Here is a 21000-nt window from a genome sequence, read left to right on the forward strand (position 1 = left end):
ACAAACACACTATAATAATCTTTTTTGCATGAGGACTTTCACCCAGGAGGCCCGCGTTCGTGTCCCAAAGAGTCATTTTAAAGTCACGTTAGCGGCTTTTTAAAACGACCTTCTCGTGAGAATAAAAGTAAAAGTACGAGTATGTCAAAACGGTTAAAGTATTTCATCGTGACCGAGCGCCATCTTTTCTTTTCTTTTCTTCCTCAGGCCCGGTTCCTCCGCCGCTGCCCCCCCGTCGCCTCGGGAAACCTCGGCCCACCTCTCTGCCTCCCGTCGCTCCTCGTTCCCTTCCTCCTCCCGTCGCTCCTCGTTCCCCCCCTCCTCGTTCCCTTCCTCCTCCCGTCGCTCCTCGTTCCCTTCCTCCTCCCGTCGCTCCTCGTTCCCCCCCTCCTCGTTCCCTTCCTCCTCTTGTCGCTCCTCGTTCCCCCCCTCCTCGTTCCCTTCCTCCTCCCGTCGCTCCTCGTTCCCCCCCTCCTCGTTCCCTTCCTCCTCCCGTCGCTCCTCGTTCCCCCCCTCCTCGTTCCCTCCCTCCTCCCGTCGCTCCTCGTTCCCCCCCTCCTCGTTCCCTTCCTCCTCCCGTCGCTCCTCGTTCCCCCCCTCCTCGTTCCCTCCCTCCTCCCGTCCCCCCCAGAGGGGAGGAAGCCGCGTTCCTCCGCCGCGTTCCACCAGTCGTGGAGGGGGGAGGAAGCCGGCTGAAGGCCAACGTCAACGTCGTCTCCATGAACATCGGAGAACTGGTCGACATCAGCCGAGGTCAGAGGGCGCCGATGCAGACGCACGCACACACCTGTTGCATTGTGGGTCCTTTTTAATAACTCGTATTCCTTCTCCTCTAACCAGCCTCGGGCCCGGAGAGCTTTCAAAGCCCAGTGGTTTGTGGGAAATGTGGCGCTGCCTTGTCGAGTCTGAGCTCCGTGCAGAGGAACGTAAGTTTCTCTGAACCCGAGCTTCATCGTTTTCCTCCACATTGACACGACTTCTGCTTCTTTCCCTTCACATAGAATTGATTTCTCAGAGCTTTCCTCCCCCGATGGTCCAGGTCTGGGTGTGCGAGTTCTGCCGATGTGAAAACGCCGCGAACGACAGTGTGAAGGGAGAGTGTGTCGCACCCGCACGCGCACACGCACGCGCACGCGCACGCGCACACGCACACGCCGACCACCTTTACCTGCTGGCTCAGAGCGACGACGACTACCAGAACCTGGAGGACACGCTGGTGGTGTTCTGTGTGGACATCTCTGGCAGCATGAGTGTCACTGCTGAGGTGTGTCTGTGTGTGTGTGTGTGTGTGTGTGTGTGTGTGTGTGTGAGAGTGTGTGTGTGGTAAAATTATCGGCATAAATCTTCATATGAAGAAAGATATCATGCGAGTCTTCTTCCTAACAGGTCACATCCAGCAGTGGATCTCCAGTTTACATATCCAGATTAGAGGTGAGGCTTACCCATTTTTACCTGTTACTCTTAAACAATATATATATAAAAACATATATATATATATATATATATATGTATAAAAATATATATATATAAATAAATATATATATATATAGATAGATAGATATGTAGAAATATATTTATAGATATCTGTATATATATATATATATATATTTATATATATATATAGAGAGAGAGATACATTTATAGATATCTATCTATATATATATAAACATATATATATATATATATATTATAAATATAAATTATATATATATATAATCTAATTTATATATATATATATATACATATAATCGAATTTGTGTGTGTGTGTGTGTATATATATATATATATGTATATATATATATATGTGTATATATATATATATGTGTATATATATATATTTTGTTAAAAGGCTGTTGATGGGTTTTTTCTCATAGGGTATCCAGGACGCCCTCCAGAGGGCGCTGTCCTCAATGCTGCAGCAGTCCCCCCACAGGAGGGTGGCGCTGGTCACCTTCAATGACGAGGTAGGAGAGATTATTTTATCCATTTTAAAAAGTTATTTATGAAGACAGAGCAAGGGCTAAAAAAAGTTAAATGGAAATTTGTTTTTTATTTTGACATTTCGCTGCACAAATTGTACTTAATTATGTTTTATTTTATTAAATTAAGAAATTAAATTATTTTTCTTTTGTTTTAGTGCATCTTTTTAAACACTGGCATCCTTAAATACACATTTTGTTCCTACAGGTCGTAATATATGGGGATGGCACTGGTACTCCTCTCACTCTCAGGGACTGGGCGTTGGTTGACTACGACCATATATGGCAACAGGGCGTGGCTTATAGCATCCCACACTGTATCGCTGAGACGCACCACCAACTAGTACAGAGGGTCAACGAGTAAGTGAAACACTCCACATTGCTCTATTAATTAAAATCTCTGTGGCACATAACTTTAATCTTTGTCTTTTTAAATATATTTCTGCGGATGCAGCCTCAGGGAACACGGCGCTACGTGTCTCGGTCCTGCAGCGTTAGCCTCGGTCGCCATGGCGTCCAGGTATCCCGGGTCAAAGGTCAGTTTTTTGTTTTTTTTTCTCCTCTGATGTAAAATGTGTATTTGTATTTATATTGACAATCCTTTGAGCGGTGAACTGCAGAATCTCCGATCCCGTCTCCTCAAAGATGTATGAAGCCCACCTGTGTGGATTGGCGACGGACGGACAAGCAGATTTCTGGATAATGGAGTTCCTGATCTTCTGTGTTTCGCAGGTGATCTTGTGTACCGACGGCAAGGCAAACATTGGACTGGGTGAGATGGAGCTGACTCCCTCTCTGCCCTCCTCTCTGCTCACTCCATATTTCTACAGACAGCTGGCTCTTCAGGCTGTGGGGAGCGGGTGAGTTACCGCGCAAATCCATCCCATTGAATCACGATGCGATACATAATCCTCTCTTTCTCCACCCAGAGTTATAATATCGGTAATAACCTTTGAAGGGACAGACTGTCGCCTGGCAGACGTTGGGAGACTGGCAGACGCTACCGGAGGAAGGGTGAGACGTACATTCACAGAACATCTCGAGGAACATTTTTATAATGTTTAATAACCCGTTGGTTCATATAACCACCCGCTAAAGCTTCCAGAAGGAATATGTGTTTGCCAGCTGCATACCTTCCTAAACAAAAAACATGTTTCAGCTCACATATAGATATAGCATGTTTTGCATGTTAGCATACAAACATATGTATCTGTATGCTAGAAATCTGTGCTACAGGGGTTTTCTTAAGCTATTCCACCATTACTGATGATCACTTCTGATGACGTTGGGAGTGCTGCATGGATGACGTATTTATTGGAGGCCAACATGGAAGTTAGCGTAGCATTGAGACCCAAGACGTTGGCATTTCCTCTATTGGTTTTTGTATTATTGCATAAAATAAACACATTTTGTCTTCACAAATAAACTACACTTTTATTTATTTTTGGAGCATGAATGCAATCACCAAAAATTCACCAGGTTATGAAGATTAGCTCGTAGACACATGAAACTTGTTTGAGATCGTTAACCTATCATAGTAAACAATGTAAAATCTGCATTTCGCTCATCTCGTCTCTTAGTAGTGCATTTGCGAGTAGGGTTGAAAGTTCTGTTTAAAAACATTCAGGTTAAGATTAAGATTAAGATGTGTGATGACGCCTGACGCGTGCTCTTCTGCACAGGTGAACATCGTCAGCATCGATGCGGTTGCAACAGAGATCCAGTTGGCCTCCGTGGACAACATACTTGCAACCGGAGTCACGGCAACCGTGTTTGCTCCTGATGGAGTGTGAGTGATGACTGATGCCAAAAATATACATACCAACGAAGAGAAAAATAGACATCAATATAATCCATGTCCCTGGTCCAGTGCTCCATGCTAACACTTTTATAGTCATTAATCAGCAGGGTTAGGTGCCGAAATCCATGCATTCATATCTTTCCTACTGATTTGCATGTTTACCTGGAAAATGCTGCTCTTTTATGGTGATTTTCTTTAATTCTCTTTTTTAATTCTCTTAGGTATTTTCCCTATGAGGATGAAAACAATCACACACTGGTGAGAGAGATAGGCAACGTGACCAAAGGGCTGGAGATCACCATCCAGTTTGCTGTAAAACCAGAATTCACGGAAGGTAAGACGAACACAATCGACTGTTATCTGGTTTACATGACATTGTGGGGACCGTGTCGCGGCAGCTCCACTGACATTGTGGGGACCGTGTCGCGGCAGCTCCACTGACATTGCGGGGACCGTGTCGCGGAAGCTCCACTGACATTGTGGGGACTCGCTCACAGTGATGTCAATGTGTGTGACAGTTTTCCTGCAGAGGGACACACTTCCATTCCAACTGCAGCTGAGCTTCAAGACAAGAGACCGACAAGGACTGACTCGCGTTATTACTGAACAGCGACCGGTTACCACCTGCAGGTGAATACTGTGGGGCTGAATACTGAACTTTCTAAATAAATAAATGTACACATTTACATATATTTTGATCAGATATTGAAAATAGTAAGTTTCCATAAAGAAATGCATTGCAATTTATTGAAAAGAATATAATTTTAACAATAATCACCTTTTTTATATTTATATAGCACTTTTCAAATCAAATGTTACAAAGCGCTTTAGAAGATATAAATAGCAGACAACTTAAAATATATATTTTTTAAAACACATAACATTGAGCAAGTACAGTATGTAAAATACAATATAATATATTTACAATTCAAGAGAATGTCTTTGTATTCAAGTAATATTTGCAGGCCACAAAACCAGTAAAAGTACTGCAAATGTGTAACTAAGAGTATTTTTCTTCTCTGAAGTCGTATTTCGGCTGGTAACCTCAACATGGCGGTGCTCGGCGTTCACTGTGCTCAACTCAGTGCCAGTTTAACAATGGAGGGTCGAGTGCAGGAAGCACAGAGGCAACTAAAAGCACGGCAAGACCTGCACAAACAAATCAGGTAAGATTCTCTGGCGTTGTAGATCATATTTTATATGTTTTACACACGTCTTGTGTATGTATGTCCTTGTTTACATCACATTGTGGGGACCGGTCAGCCCACCCACATTATGGGGACCATTAGCTTTTATGTTATAATGTTAGGATTAAAAGTATGGTCTGATGGTAAAGGTGTGTGTGTGTGTGTGCCCCATAGTAAGCAGAGGCCTTTCCAAGAGGAAGAGAGTATCTATGGCAACTGGATGGACACCATGACAACAATCTGTGATGACATCACAATGGAATCCCAGGTAATCATGCACTTAATTTATCAATGAAGCATTTATATGTGATCAATTTAGGTAAATTATTCCTTAAATCAAAGTGTCCAGGGAAATTACTTCAGTAGTCAAATAAACTAATTAAGATTTAATATGTGTCAGTTTTATCAGATTTATTTCACTTTATTATGACCTCTGAGGTTATGTTTGCAGTCCTGTTTGTCTGTTATTAAGCAGGATATCTCAATGTAATGATTCAAATGCGCAAGTGTATTGAAAGTCCGGTGAAAAGGGTTTCGTTGAGAGAGAGTGAGTGTGTGACGGGTTGAACAGTCATAGCAGGGAACATAACAGTGTGTGTACAACATCATGTTGCATATTTAATTAGTTAGTCAGACCAATATGTTAGCACTGTAATGGTGTTGTTAAGTAATCATGTTGGTATATTGTCCAGGACCCAAATGCAAGTACTTGTTGTTAAAACAGTGGTATCCGGGCATCCCTACTGGAAACAAGGGGAAACAGTTAGCCTCTAAAGCTCACTGATTAACACATTATATGTTGTTTATTTAATCCAACATTTTTTAAAAAGAGCCAGGATCCCTTACTCATTAACAAGATCCCTTACTTCCTGATTTCTCGTTGCTTTCCCTCTGCAGACTCTCTCTGATGAAGCAGCGAAGATAATGTACCAGATGAAGAGAGCCAGCAGTGTCAGCAACAACCACAACAACAGCAGCAGCAACACAATTGAGATCCAGAAGAAGACGAGGAGGAAGACAAAGGTCCTCATGGACACAATGTAAATAAATCAGTCATCTGCACATATGGAGACTTGATTTCATATTAAGCCATGTTGGCTCACAGATGGAGAAGTCAGAGATATAACGATGACTTGAAGTTCAACATATGATTGTAACCTTTTACTCAAGGATCACAATGACAAAACTTCCCAGAAAAGATGAACGCAAAGAAATAAGACGGAAAGCAATTACATTAATCTCATGAGAAGCCAATCTGTATTTAATTTATTTTTCATTTCATTTGATAAAAAATATCCTTAAGTTTCATGTAAAATAAGATAATTATTGTATGCACACGTTCTTTGGCATTATTTACTTAACTGTCCCTTTTTAAAATGTTTATGCATGCATATTCATAAAAATGTGTTCACCTTAAATAACCCTTCTGTATATTTGGTTGTTTAACATGCATACCGACACACGCGGTCAAACCAACACACCCGTGCGATCAGGAGTGGTTGGTTCGTGGGGTGCATGCATCTCTGAATGCGTCCTATCTAAGCTTTTCTTTTGTGTCGTGGTGGGAGTTGACGTAAAACTTACACGCTGACACTTACATAGGATGATTCATTACTTGTTAGTATGAATAGTACCATCCGTGTTGGGTATTATTGTCTTTGTTTAGTTGGGTGTGTTTTTGATGGCGTCTAACCTGGCACAGTGACCTAGAAAGATTACATTTTTACGACGTGCATTCTGCTGTCGCTTGGCAGTTAATGGCATTCAGTCATGTCTTGTTATGCGTGTCCTGTTGAAGGATGTCCCTAGACTAAAAGCATGCCAATGGTGTGCTGAGATGAAAGATTAGAACTCAGTACAAATTGTATTTAGCGCCACACAGTTGGTGTTCAAACCAGTTGTTAGGGAGGGACACACTGTTCTACATGCTTGGAGGTGCAGCTCAGCTCTTTGTGTTTTTGTGCAAGCCACAACCTTACTGTTGTGGTTCACTCTCACTGCTCTCACAGTGTCATTTTTGCCCAAAGCTTGCAGCTGTTTTCAGGGGAAAAGTTGTAAAAATGCACTGTACACTACCTGTTGGTGAACAAAGTGGAGCATTTAGCAGCTAAAGAGCAAGATGTTTACCTTAATAGCTGGTGGGGACCCAAAACAGAGCTAAAAGACAGAATTTCAATTCAACAAGTGGACTTAAACAGAACTCGAAATGAATGCTAATGTTGCTCCCTAACTGTCGGATGTGTAAATAAGCCAAGTTCATATCGTATCATAGCATCAGCCGGCTCAGACGCGGGTTTGCTGTACGTTTCTACGTAAAACCCTGTGGAGCTAACATTAGCAGAGTATGTTAACATATTATTAACTAGCGTCTTTCTACGCTATTGATCATAACAGTGAATACAGCCCTATGGAGCTTTACACTTTCATATGTATACTTTAGCTTCTATCTTTAGCTTTTGTTACCTGTTTTTGCTAATGAAGTAGTTTGAAATCTTGGATATATCCTGCAAGCGCATGTTCGAGACCGTTCTCTCAGAAATCCAATTAATGACCATGTGAGCTCCATGGTAGCTCTGACAGCTCGACAGAGTAGCAGCAGGGATCGGGGCTTAACGAAGGGTTAAGGGTGTAATATGTGTACAGTTTTTACTCCGCTGCTGTGGTGCAACAGCTCGTTCAGTGAAAGAACATAGAACACAGTGCAGAATGTGGAAAAGCACCAACGGTACTGCTGATCAGTAGATAGTCACAGTGAAGGAAACATTTCCAGAGAAAAATATTGTATTATTTACTCAACTAGATTTAATTGGTTTTAGTTACGTTGCAGGTTTATGGTTTTATATGAAAAACAATGACCTCATCAGTAATAACATGTCTTAAGCACCATAATTCAACACAATTTCACTCCCAACTCATCCAAATGCATACAGTGTCTTTTCAAAACAAACGTCCATTTTCACAGGAAACAACTACATTGGGTTTAGGCAACCCAACTTCTTGGTTTGGTTTGGGAATATATTTTGGTTTAGATTACGTAACTTAAAATATTTAAACTTTAACTTTTAGTCTCAAACTAATGTCTCCTGGATGAAAATCCTGCATTTTTGGACTCATCCACCTTTGTCACTACTTTTCCTTCAAGCTGAAGCTGAATCATGTGAATGATTGAGAACAATGTTTTGTTTTAAAAAAAAGAAGAAAGAAAACAGCATCCTCTTTGGGTATACGCTGTCTGAGAATCAGCGTATCTCTTTTTGGGTAGAGCGCATCGTTTGCTGAAAGGAATGTGAGATATCAAAACACACATGTACACGGAGAATGTCAAAGAACAATGTCACCAAAGAAAAGCACACACAAGAAAGTGGTTTGGATTCCCACGACTTAGCAGAGCTGTACACGGTGTTCAGAGTGTCGGGACGCTATTTTCTTGAAAGGTTGATGACAGTAATTAGTTGCAGGGTGGAGCACAGATACATCGTTTGTTTCCAGCATGGTCTTCCTCCCAAGTAGTCAAATACCGACAGCCAGACAGAAATACTTTTAATGGCCGATGAAAGTATTGGAAAATATTGGCGAATGGGTCGAACCAAAAGTTGAGTTGATTTATGGAGAAACTATTTCTCGTATCAAGCCTCAACTATTTATTTATTTGACTAATCATTATCACAAATTGTAGAATAATCGGGTTTATGGCACCAGATAAGATCTCACAACTCGGTGTGGGTGGAATTATTTTCATTGCTAAAGAAAGTATTTAAAAACCTGCCGAAGGCAAGAGAATCATAAATAAAAGTAAATGAGGTCGAGGGCGGAAACATTTGTCCTCCAAATATGTTTTTTTACCGTAACCAGTTTTGCCACATTTACCTGCCAAACATAGACAGGTGAGTGGGCGTGGTCTGACACACCTTTTTATATGTCACAGTCTGAGAAGCAAACACACTTTGTATGTGAAGGTGAGAGCTATCAAGATACGACCTGTAAAGATCAAGAAACAACGGACATTTCTGGAGCATTTCTTGGAGCCATTTTAAAGTCTGACCCACCAACAGGAAAGGTATCAACTTTTACTCTTTTATTTCATGTTTAATGCTCAAGAAAAGTGTTTATTCACAAGGGACCAGATGTCACTTTATGGGTCTTAAATGTCAAAAGTCATGCAATTTGCATTGTTAAAAAGTAAGGCTGCAATTGTTGTTGTTATTTTTACATCTTGTTTAATTTTTATTTTTTTCTCTTGGTGGACTTATTGACGAATTGACCGATTGGTGTTGTTTGGTTTGAACCCATTTCATTTAATTAAAAAATACCAGCTGGGAAACCAGAATTTACAAAGATGCTTTTGTAAAAATGTTGGAGACAGTTGGGAACAACAACGTGTTGTTTTCATAACATCGTTCAAAGTCGGTAACAACACTGTATATACATGTGTAATTCAAAATGTGTTCTTTAATTGAATTACACCTCGGCTGTAATTGTTGCTGGTAGTCAGTTGGAAGGAATGTCTTTGTTACAGTGATTTATGTGGGATTATAGATTGTTCCCTTTCCCTTGTAATGTGTTGGATGCAAACCAATTTCCTTCTCGGTAATGAAGCTATAAGTTGCAATGTTACAGAAGGACTTAGAGGGCCTGTAAAAATCATGTTTGTGTTATAGTCTGTCGCGTTAATTTAAGACCAACATTTTGAGCTTATAACACAGTTTTACGGTTATTCAATCACCCACATTGCTTATGAATTGTTCTATCTTTGTGAATGCTGCCTGCCTCTTTTTTCGCTTTTTTTTTTTTCTCTCCACAAATTAACTCCAGATAGATCGACCCAGAATCCTAATCCTAACATAATTCAGCTACTATGCATAACAAATTATTTTTTGGGGGGGGGGGGGGGGGGCAAACAGTTGCTCCTCCTTCCCCCCGCGATCACAACAACAAGCGACTGTGAAAGCTAACATTAGTGAACAATTGTTTTTATTATACTCCTACGTATCTGACTGCAATGCCACTTAACTAGTTGCTATGACTCAACATGATGTTTTGTAAATCTTAAAGTGACAAAAACATGCCAAAGATAATCCAGATATAATGCATGTACAAATGAAAAGGAGTCGCTGTGTGTGAAAACTCACTGTATGAACTGAATGTGATGAAACAGGACAGAATCTTGCCCCGCTGCATTCCTAAAGTCTTCTGAACATCCTAATCTGATTTAGGAAGACAGAGGTGATTTGTGTTACATATTGTTTCCCTTTATTTTAGAATCTAAGCTTTTCCCTCCTGTAAAACTGCCTTAAATCTAAAACACACACATTAGCCTACATTTTAACATGACTTATTATGTTCCGAATTACAATAGATAAACTGCTTGTTATGTAACCGTTGGATGCCCTTCCAGTGGAGAAAACATGACAAGGTGCACTCTTGGATGCCCTTCTAGTGGAGAAAACATGTTATGCACTCTTGGATGCCCTTCTAGTGGAGAAATCATGATAAGGTGCACTCTTGGAGGCCCTTCTAGTGGAGAAAACATGTTATGCAATCTTGGAGGCCCTTCTAGTGGAGAAATCATGATAAGGTGCACTCTTGGAGGCCCTTCTAGTGGAGAGAATATGATACGGTGCCCTCTTGGATGCCCTTCTTGTGGAGAAAACATGATACGGTGCACTCTGGTTCCTCTACAGCCTCTTAAGGCCAACAGCAGGGGATGACAGTAACAGGAACAACTACTGTACATGGGGAAGCAATATCAGAATATTATGTATAAGACCTTATGTCTGAACTCTATCAACGATGGTTTCTTCAAAAGGCCTTTCTAATAACTAGCTTGCTTTTGTTTTTGACTTATGTCTGACTGGTCTGCGTTGATTCAACTGTACATTACTCTCTCGCTGTCCACAGGATGTCCTTATGCGGAAGCTTTCTGTCAGACGAGCAGTTCCTGTGCTCAATCTGCCTCGACGTGTTCACCAACCCTTCGACCACGCCGTGCGGACACAGCTTCTGCATGGCCTGCATCAGCAAATACTGGGACGGATCTAAGGTCCGTGAGTGTGTTGCACATAGAAGTCATTCAAGATATGTATGAAGGTTGTATTTATTTCTTCCACTTCTCTGTCTTTCTATCTTCTTTCCTTCCCTCTGTACTTGCCCACCCTTTGTTTTCCTCCCTTTCATTCCTCCTTCTTCTGTTCCCAGAGTTTGTTCCAAGACTTTCGTTCCTTCTCCCCACTTGTGTCCGTCTTCTTCTTCTTCCCTTCCTTTGTTCCGTCCGCTGTGGCTCTTGTGTACATTGTCTTTGTGTTGCTTGTGTATTTCTCGGATGCATGTGTGGGACTTTATGTCACCATTGTAGCCTTCGATTTGTGCCGATCATACCGGCATACATTTAGGGTCACAGTGCCCATTATTGTTTGCAATGTTTGGCTGCCATCTTTGTTTTTACTCAGAAAGAGAGGCACTTAGAAACATCTAACATTTCACCATGAAGCAGTAATTCTAGTTTTCTGTCTGCTACTTGCTTCCATCGTTCCTCTGACTTTAATATGGTCTTCGGTTTGTTTCTTCCCCTCATCCATCTATCCTCTCTTAGGTTTACCAGTGTCCTCTGTGTAAGAAGACCTTCCGGAAGCAACCAGAGCTCCAGATCAACAGGACGCTGCGAGAGATTACTATTGAGTTCAAATCAATGACAGGAGGGGGGAACAATAAGAGAGGGGGAAGAGGAGGAGGAGGAGCAGGAGGAGCAGCAGGAGCAGCAGGAGCAGCAGGAGCAGAAGGACGTATGGGAGGAGGAGGAGGCATACCGGGCGATTTAATTGAGGAATTGAAGAAGAAGTTGCCTCGATCTACGCTATACACATCACTGCCGATGCCCTGTGAGATCCAAGGTAAGACGGGTGAATTAGGTGTTAGTGTTTTAATACATTTTAAGATATCAATCAGTCAGTGTTGCTCTTCTGATTTCATAAAGATAGACACAACAAATGTATGTTTAACACAAACTACATCAATGCCAGTCGACATAAAGTGGCGTTGAACAAACAGCTCTGATGTATCCAACTAGATGATGAAGAACCAGGCCTTTGATGGCAACCAAGGCTGCCTTCGTGATTTCCTCGTTGATCAAATGGTTATTTTGTCTTAAAATAATAAAATGACCACTGCGTCAAATTGCACTTCCAATATTTCCGATATTTGAAGGTTTTAGAATCTTAGAAAATCTATATTCATTCATGACACACAGGAGCAGAGCCAGCAATCTTTAACGAGAGTCAGTGAGTGCTATACCATACCGTATGAGGGAGGGTCGGGGGGGGATGCCAATTCTAACATTTATTTATAGTATAAATACATTTGTTAATGATTAAATCTTTAATAAATATTACATTTTTTATTGTATAATTCATTTTAATTGTTTAATTGTTTAATTGTTTAATTGTTTAATTGTTTAATTGTTTAATTTTTTAATCTTTTTTTAAAATTATTATTATTATTATTTATTTTTTTAAATCTCACTATTCTCATCCGATTTGACGAAGCGACCAACAACGCATTAAACAAATGTGTTAAAGTGTTGCGGAAGCTCAGTAAAATAAAAAGGTACACGGCTTCCTTGATTTTATCTCTCAATTCAGAGTCTATGCTTACGACACCAGACTCGACCCCAATGGCTTCTTCGGTACCGAACCACAGTACGACCGCTGCCCTGACAAACCCCTCCGGAAATTCTCTGCCGTCCCCGTACAATTGGAGAGGCCGGAGAAGGTTCACCGTGACCGGGGCCGCAATAAGCACGAGGCTCCCCGTCTGTGAGATCCACCACAGAGGAATAGTGGTACAGTACTTTTACATCGTAAACCGTCTGTCGTTGACGTTTTTAAGGCTTTCAGGTTCCGACAGTCAATTGTGCTTTTTGAGAAACAAGAAGAGTGGTAGGAAAAAAATGCAGCTGTTTATGTTTTCGTGACGGATTTAATAGGCTTGACGGGGCAACACTACCTCTTTGATTTCAGATTTACTGTAAGACGGATCAAGTATGTATCTGTCCTGAATGTGAGACCGAGTACCATCAGGATCACGACACAGTGACCCTCGAAGCCGAGTGGACGGAAACCAAGGTGGGAAAACCAGAATGATGTTTGAAGTGAATAACTTGTTTGTCACCGGCGACTAAGCACGCGCTGTTACAAAGCAGGTTCTCTTCTACCATACCCATAACTTTAGTTATGCCACATACAAAGACAGCATGTTGGAAAGCTTATTGCCTCTGCAGCCAGTCCGCTATGTTTGTAGACCAGAACAAGGTGTCCCAACGCACCCTACCCACTGTCATAATCCCCCCTACCCACTGTCCCAACCCACCATATCCACTATCCCAACCCACCCTACCTACTATCCCAACCCACCATATCCACTTTCCTAACCCACCTTACCCACTATCCCAACCCACCATATCCACTGTCCCAACCCACCCTACCCACTATCCTAACCCACCCTACCCACTATCCCAACCCACCATATCCACTTTCCTAACCCACCCTACCCACTTTCTTAACCCACCCTACCCACTATCCCAACCCACCATATCCACTATCCCAACCCACCCTACCCACTATCCCAACCCACCATATCCACTTTCCTAACCCACCCTACCCACTTTCTTAACCCACCCTACCCACTATCCCAACCCACCATATCCACTGTCCCAACCCACCATATCCACTATCCCAACCCACCCTACCCACTATCCCAACCCACCATATCCACTTTCTTAACCCACCCTACCCACTATCCCAACCCACCATATCCACTGTCCCAACCCACCCTACCCACTATCCCAACCCACCCTACCCACTATCCCAACCCACCATATCCACTGTCCCAACCCACCCTACCCACTATCCCAACCCACCATATCCACTGTCCCAACCCACCCTACCCACTTTCTTAACCCACCCTACCCACTGTCCCAACCCACTTTCTTAACTCACCCTACCCACTATCCTAACCCACCCTACCCACTTTCTTAACCCACCCTACCCACTATCCCAACCCACCCTACCCACTCTCCCAACCCACTTTCTTAACTCACCCTACCCACTATCCTAACCCACCCTACCCACTTTCTTAACCCACCCTACCCACTGTCTCAACCCACCCTACCCACTAGCCCAACCCACCCTACCCACTTTCTTAACCCACCCTACCCACTGTCTCAACCATCCCATATGGAGGCGGAATTATGGGTAAATGCTCACCTAAAAGTGAACCCACACCACATTCAGGTACCTGTTTATACTAAAAGTGAACCCACACCACATTGATGGATCCAGCTTGCCAAGTGTATTTCCTGTTTGTGTGCAGGACCAGCTGAGTGAGTCGGAGAAGGAATTTAAGGAGATGATCAGACAGAGAATCCGGAAGATTGAGGAGATCAAACTGTCATCGACTGAGCTGGAGGTAAAACAAACAAACACACACACACACACACACGCACACACACGTTCCCGTAAATACCCAAGCTGTGGCAAAACCTGTAAATCCTCCTGTCATCCCTGTAGCATCCTTTTTTTTTACTAAACTTTTCCGGGTTGTATCCAACTTGTTCTATATTTATGGAAATATTTCGGTGTATTTCAAACTTTTTAGGGTTTTTCCTTAAGTTTTACCAAAATTGTGTTTCATGATTATTCGTTCGTCAAATTAATTTTAAAACGTAGAGGTTTTAATTCCCTTGATTGGGGTATGTTTTTAAAATAAATGTTAACTAAACGTTTAGGTGTATTCATGAGGTTTGGCCTGAGAAGATTTTAAGGGTCACCAAATATTGCACGACAATTACAGAAAAGCAAATCTTAGATCTCAGGCTTGTAAAGAAAATTGCGACATAAAACAGTGTAAAAGTTACTAGGGGTTTATGGTTTTTACGCAAATAATATTCTATTAAAAATAGTTTTAATTCTCTCGTTTGGGGTATTTACTTCTCTAGTTCTTGGGTTTTTAATTCCTTTATTTGAGAGGTTTGGTGGGCTCTATGCAGACATTATGTGAAACAACATTTCGGGGTGTTACCCAAAGGTTTTATATCCCCGATTTGGTGTATTTATTTATATGTAACCCCTGTTGGCGGTTCAGGGTTCTTAAATTAAATATGTATTCCTAACTTTAAGAGGACTAAACAGCTTTTCAGGCTTTTCCTTTTCGCACTGTGTGTCTGTGTGTTTCTGAATCTGATCCAGGATCCACAGATGCTGCACATTTCCACCTGTTTTGGGGCTTGACAAGGGGAACGTCAACGCAGCTCTCGAAGGTGTTTTTAACTCCCGGACTCGTTCCCTCCTCAGTTGGCGGTGGAGCACCACACGGCGGGCAGCGTTTGCCTGTTTTCTGAGCTGGTGTCGACCATCGAGCGCTCCCAGGCGGAGCTGTTGGAGGCGATGGAGACGAGCCGCAGGGCGGCGGCGCTGCAGGCCGACGCCATGATACGACAGCTGGAGCTGGAGGTTGAAGAACTGCGGAGGAGGGGAAGCGGCCTCGCCCAGCTCGCCCAGTCCGATGACTACATCCACTGTGTGAAGGTCGGTGAGGATCTAACGATCGATGCTGACTGAGAGCAAACCTGTGCGGGTTTTTTAAAAATCCATTTCCACCGCACTTCCCAGACCTTCCCCACGCTCTCCATTCCTCCACCTGTCAAAGACTGGTCCGGGGTGTCGGTGACCTCTGACCTGGGAACGGGGCCCATCTACAGGTCGCTGGCAGCTCTGCTGGAGAAGTTCCAGGAAGAGCTTTTGATAATCGCAGAAGCAGGTGGGCCGAATGCAAAAACACAAGGCGTGTTACTAAAATAATGTTTAAAGAAAAAAGACAATGAAGACGTTTTTATTCTCAAGCATTGGATTGGTGGAAGCATTGAAAAGAGTTCAGTAAATTCAGCTCCTGATTGTTCCTCTCCAGGTTTTCCTGACTCAGCACTGGCGCTCGGTCAAGTCCCACATCAGCCCAGTGAGTGTCCACTCCCACTCCACCTTAAATAGGTCAAACATAAAGGCTCATAAAGTACATAAACCAGTTGATGATATCTGCCATCCATTGTTAAAGTTGTTCAAATACAAACCCTTTGAGTGACTCTATCCATCCCACCTTAACAAGTTAAATACACACAGCATTCTGTAGTCATTTGAGCAGTCCACCTTAAATAGGTCAAACATAAAGGCTCATAAAGTACATAAACCAGTTGATGATATCTGCCATCCATTGTTAAAGTTGTTCAAATACAAACCCTTTGAGTGACTCTATCCATCCCACCTTAACAAGTTAAATACACACAGCATTCTGTAGTCATTTGAGCAGTCCACCTTAAAGAGGTCAAACATAAAGGCTCATAAAGTACATAAACCAGTTGATGATATCTGCCATCCACCGTTAAAGTTGTTCAAATACAAACCCTTTGAGTGACTCTATCCATCCCACCTTAACAAGTTAAATACACACAGCATTCTGTAGTCATTTGAGCAGTCCACCTTAAATAGGTCAAACATAAAGGCTCATAAAGTACATAAACCAGTTGATGATATCTGCCATCCACCGTTAAAGTTGTTCAAATACAAACCCTTTGAGTGACTTTATCCATCCCACCTTAACAAGTTAAATACACACAGCACTCTGCACGCAGTCATTTGAGTAGTCCACCTTAAATGATGTAAATCCATACATTGTACATTTATTTTTAACAGCGTTTCATCCTGTTTTTCTTCTGCAGAGACGACGAGGGTGGAGGAGTACGCAGGTGCGAAGCAGCTTGACGGACCACATCTTGCAGACGCCATTAAACCATGAAGTGGTCTAACAGTTCTTCTCTTCCCTCAACAGTGGACGTGACTCTGGATGTCAACACCGCTCACCCGAGACTCATTCTGTCCGAGGACATGAAGAGTGTGAGACGCCTCATAAATAGTTATATATCAAGTTGATCAAAAATTTTTAAGAAGCATTACATTTGGGAATTTCACTTCTGCGATCACAAACCCTCAAAAGATGTCTTTACAGTCCTTACAACTCGTGAAGATATTGCTATGTTATTGATTTTTTTATCATTCAGTTGCTTTTTTTTTCTTCCATGTTTGTTAAAACCACACATGAGACTTGTATTAGAAGATAAAGTATACAGATACAATGTATACAGATACAAAGATACAAAGTATACAGATACAAAGTATACAGATACAATGTATACAGATACAAAGATACAAAGTATACAGATACAAAGTATACAGATACAATGTATACAGATACAAAGATACAAAGTATACAGATACAAAGTATACAGATACAAAGTATACAGATACAATGTATACAGATACAAAGATACAAAGTATACAGATACAAAGTATACAGATACAATGTATACAGATACAAAGATACAAAGTATGCAGATACAATGTATACAGATACAAAGATACAAAGTATACAGATACAAAGTATACAGATACAATGTATACAGATACAAAGATACAAAGTATACAGATACAAAGTATACAGATACAATGTATACAGATACAAAGATACAAAGTATACAGATACAATGTATACAGATACAAAGATACAAAGTATACAGATACAAAGATACAAAGTATGCAGATACAATGTATACAGATACAAAGATACAAAGTATACAGATACAAAGATACAAAGTATGCAGATACAATGTATACAGATACAAAGATACAAAGTATACAGATACAAAGATACAAAGTATACAGATACAATGTATACAGATACAAAGATACAAAGTATACAGATACAAAGATACAAAGTATGCAGATACAATGTATACAGATACAAAGTATACAGATACAAAGATACAAAGTATGCAGATACAATGTATACAGATACAAAGATACAAAGTATACAGATACAAAGATACAAAGTATGCAGATACAATGTATACAGATACAAAGATACAAAGTATACAGATACAAAGTATACAGATACAACGTATGCAGATACAATGTATAAAAGTATACAGATACAAAGATACAAAGTATACAGATACAAAGTATACAGATACAGATAGAAAGTATACAGATACAAAGTATACAGATACAGATATAAAGTATACAGATACAAAGTATACAGATACAGATACAAAGTATACAGATACAGATAGAAAGTATACAGATACAGATACAAAGTATACAAAGTATACAGATACAGATATAAAGTATACAGATACAGATACAAAGTATACAGATACAGATAGAAAGTATACAGATACAAAGTATACAGATACAGATATAAAGTATACAGATACAAAGTATACAGATACAGATACAAAGTATACAGATACAGATAGAAAGTATACAGATACAGATACAAAGTATACAAAGTATACAGATACAGATACAAAGTATACAGATACAGATAGAAAGTATACAGATACAGATACAAAGTATACAAAGTATACAGATACAGATATAAAGTATACAGATACAAAGTATACAGATACAAAGATACAGATACAGATACAAAGTATACAGATACAGATACAAAGTATACAGATACAGATACAAAGTATACAAAGTATACAGATACAGATATAAAGTATACAGATACAAAGTACAATACAAAGTACATAGAAAACGTCAGATTACTGGGCTTCTGTACCCGTAATTCTGTCTATAAAGTTGTGTATTGATGAGCTCTCCGTGCTGCTGCAGGTGAGGTGTACCGATCGACACCAGATGCTGCCGGACAACCCGGAGAGGTTCGACAGGGTGGTGTGTGTGGTAGGGAGGGAGGCCATCTCCTCTGGGAGGCACTACTGGGAGGTGAGAGCTCCCCCATGTGACCTTTATAGAGGAATATACTGCTCGTTGACGCAGACATTTCCTGCTGTTTCATGACATTTCCCCACTTGCTTTCTTATATTAAAGTTTTCTGGAATTTTATATATTTAAATATGTAAACGAGGCGTTTTCTAATAATAATTAACTTTTGGTAAATTTAGGAGAAATCTACAGATGTTAAATGTGTATTTTGGATGTTTTATTTCCAATCGGTCTGAAAGAGGACATATCATGGAATAGACAAACATCTAAACAATTGAGCAGTGCATGAAAAGAAACTATGTTTTTTTGGTATCTCCCCCCCTTAAATTAGATTAAGTTGTTTTGTCTTTACAAGATTATTTTCTTGCCATGTGATATTGAGCATTTTGTTTAACCGATTAGGAAATAGATATTTTTGTGACAGTTGTGAAGTCATTATAAATTATAAGGGTGTTACGTTGTAATTATATTGATGTGTTTCAGTGTTCGGTTGAATATTAACGTCCTACTTCCTGTGACCAGGTGGAGGTGGGCGGGAAGACGGACTGGGATCTTGGAGTCGCCAGACAATCAATCAACAGGAAGGGGAAGATTGAAGTTACCCCGAGCAACGGATACTGGTTCCTCAGTCTGAGAAACAGGTGAGTTTCGCCACCAGTTAATTACCCACAACCCCACTCTCATCAGCCTTGTTTCCAGCTGCAACAGACAGCTGATGTTAGCTCAATAAAAGCTCCACCCCCTCCCTGTGCACTACCTGTCCAGCACCAAGCAGCAGGCAGACACAGTTAATCGTTAGCTAGTGAGTTAGCAGCTAAAGAGCCACATTCTTCCCTCGGAAGTTGGTGGAGACCAAAAACAGAGCATAAAGGGAGTGGTCATTGGACTTTAAATTGAGTTAAATTGTATTGATTTATTACCTCTGTAAATATTTAAACAATATTTCTAAATTATGGTCCCAATTAAAGTCAAATAAGATAAGAGAGAGATAAGATATTACTTTGTTCATCCCCAGGGGGAAATGTCGCGAAGCAGCAGCAAACATGTTTACATATATACAATAAAATAAAATAGCAGGACATATTAAATTTACATTTAAGAATTTAAATAATATAATGAAAATGTAAAAATAAAATAAAAAAGAAAGTGTATTTAAAGTAGAAAGTCAAATAAGCCATAGAGCAGGGTATGCTTTTGGGGCGGGGCTATCTTGTGATTGACAGGCCGCTACCATGGCGATGTCAGGTCTGGGAGTTATGCCTGCTTTTAATCTTACAACTTTAACACCTTTTCATAGCTTTCAGTTCATGAAAGTTGATTGTAAAAAAACGTATTCTGCATTGTTAGTTTCCACCCTCTTGTGTCCCTTCTGGTACCAAAAAGAAATCAAGATGGCCGCTGCCAACGTGTCCAAATTGAGGCTTCCAAACATCTATTATCTGTTTATGTCATAACGTGTCCTTGTGGTGTTTACAGTTTGTTCTGCTGCCCTTAAGTGGCCAAACGGTTAACTAATGCAGTATATAGATATTATAATGTACCATACGTGTGTAGTGTGTTCATTTAAGTGTCTTTTTCCTCTTCTTTTCCTCAACCATCCTCAGGAAGAAGTACGCCTTTCGCAGTGAACCCTCCACAGACGTCCATCTGGACCTCCGACCTCACCGGATCGGGATATTCGTGGACTTCGAGAAAGGACAGGTGCAGTATGGGAAAAAACGCATGTGACATCCACTGTTTTTGCGTCTTCTCCCGAGTGTTTCTGAACGCCATGTGACCCCTCGGCTCCGCAGGTGTCTTTCTACAACGTCGACGCCAAAATTCACATCTACACCTTCAGTGACACGTTCAGCGAATGCATCTTCCCGTTCTTCAGCCCCTGCACTAATAAATCTGGGAAGAACGACGGGCCGCTAATTATCACTCCGGTGTACACAACGGAGTGACAGAGCAACACCTGGATGCCCTGTAAAACAAATGTATTCAAAAAAAAAAAATATATATAAATGTGTATATATTTATATATATATAAATATATGTGTATATAAATATGTTCATATTTCTTTGATATAATTACTCTGTTGGGTTCTCTTGTCAGACTGTAAATAGTTTATAAATGCAGGTGAGGAATTTGTATTTTAATTGATTTGCTGATTTTATTAAAAACAAATATTTTTTGCAGTGACTTCGTTCATTATTTCCAT

The 21000-nt window shown here is 40.8% G+C and overlaps 2 protein-coding genes across 4 annotated transcripts in view; both read left to right on the plus strand.

Moving 5' to 3' along the window:
* LOC117748110 (lysine-rich arabinogalactan protein 19-like) overlaps window positions 1–696 on the plus strand; it is a 1814-nt gene extending 1118 nt beyond the window's left edge. Inside the window, exons 4-5 of the mRNA XM_034557737.1 lie at window positions 208–393; window positions 632–696. Coding sequence (XP_034413628.1) covers window positions 208–393; window positions 632–696 — 251 coding nt within the window. The remainder of the gene's footprint in view (window positions 1–207; window positions 394–631) is intronic.
* LOC117747493 lies at window positions 606–20981 on the plus strand. 3 transcript variants are annotated; one of them, XM_034556764.1, is made up of 29 exons: window positions 606–753; window positions 841–926; window positions 1040–1264; window positions 1387–1431; window positions 1875–1964; window positions 2188–2339; window positions 2434–2515; window positions 2712–2839; window positions 2909–2993; window positions 3662–3768; window positions 4002–4114; window positions 4299–4410; window positions 4806–4946; window positions 5142–5235; window positions 5865–6007; window positions 10866–11007; window positions 11557–11854; window positions 12623–12801; window positions 12980–13084; window positions 14331–14426; window positions 15311–15544; window positions 15629–15776; window positions 15924–15971; window positions 16729–16755; window positions 16839–16903; window positions 18686–18796; window positions 19319–19437; window positions 20401–20497; window positions 20590–20981. In XM_034556764.1, the coding sequence occupies exons 1-29, from the start codon at window positions 720–722 to the stop codon at window positions 20740–20742; spliced, it is 3459 nt and encodes a 1152-aa protein (XP_034412655.1). In that variant the 5' UTR covers window positions 606–719; the 3' UTR covers window positions 20743–20981. The 3 variants fall into 3 exon arrangements, with proteins under 3 accessions (XP_034412655.1, XP_034412657.1, XP_034412656.1); XM_034556766.1 differs by lacking the exon at window positions 841–926 and having other exon boundaries at window positions 712–797; window positions 1002–1264; window positions 12602–12801; XM_034556765.1 differs by having other exon boundaries at window positions 715–753; window positions 841–1264; window positions 12602–12801.
* The last annotated feature ends 19 nt before the right edge of the window (window positions 20982–21000 follow it).

Source organism: Cyclopterus lumpus, chromosome 18 (assembly GCF_009769545.1).
Source record: "Cyclopterus lumpus isolate fCycLum1 chromosome 18, fCycLum1.pri, whole genome shotgun sequence".
NCBI lineage: Eukaryota > Metazoa > Chordata > Actinopteri > Perciformes > Cyclopteridae > Cyclopterus > Cyclopterus lumpus.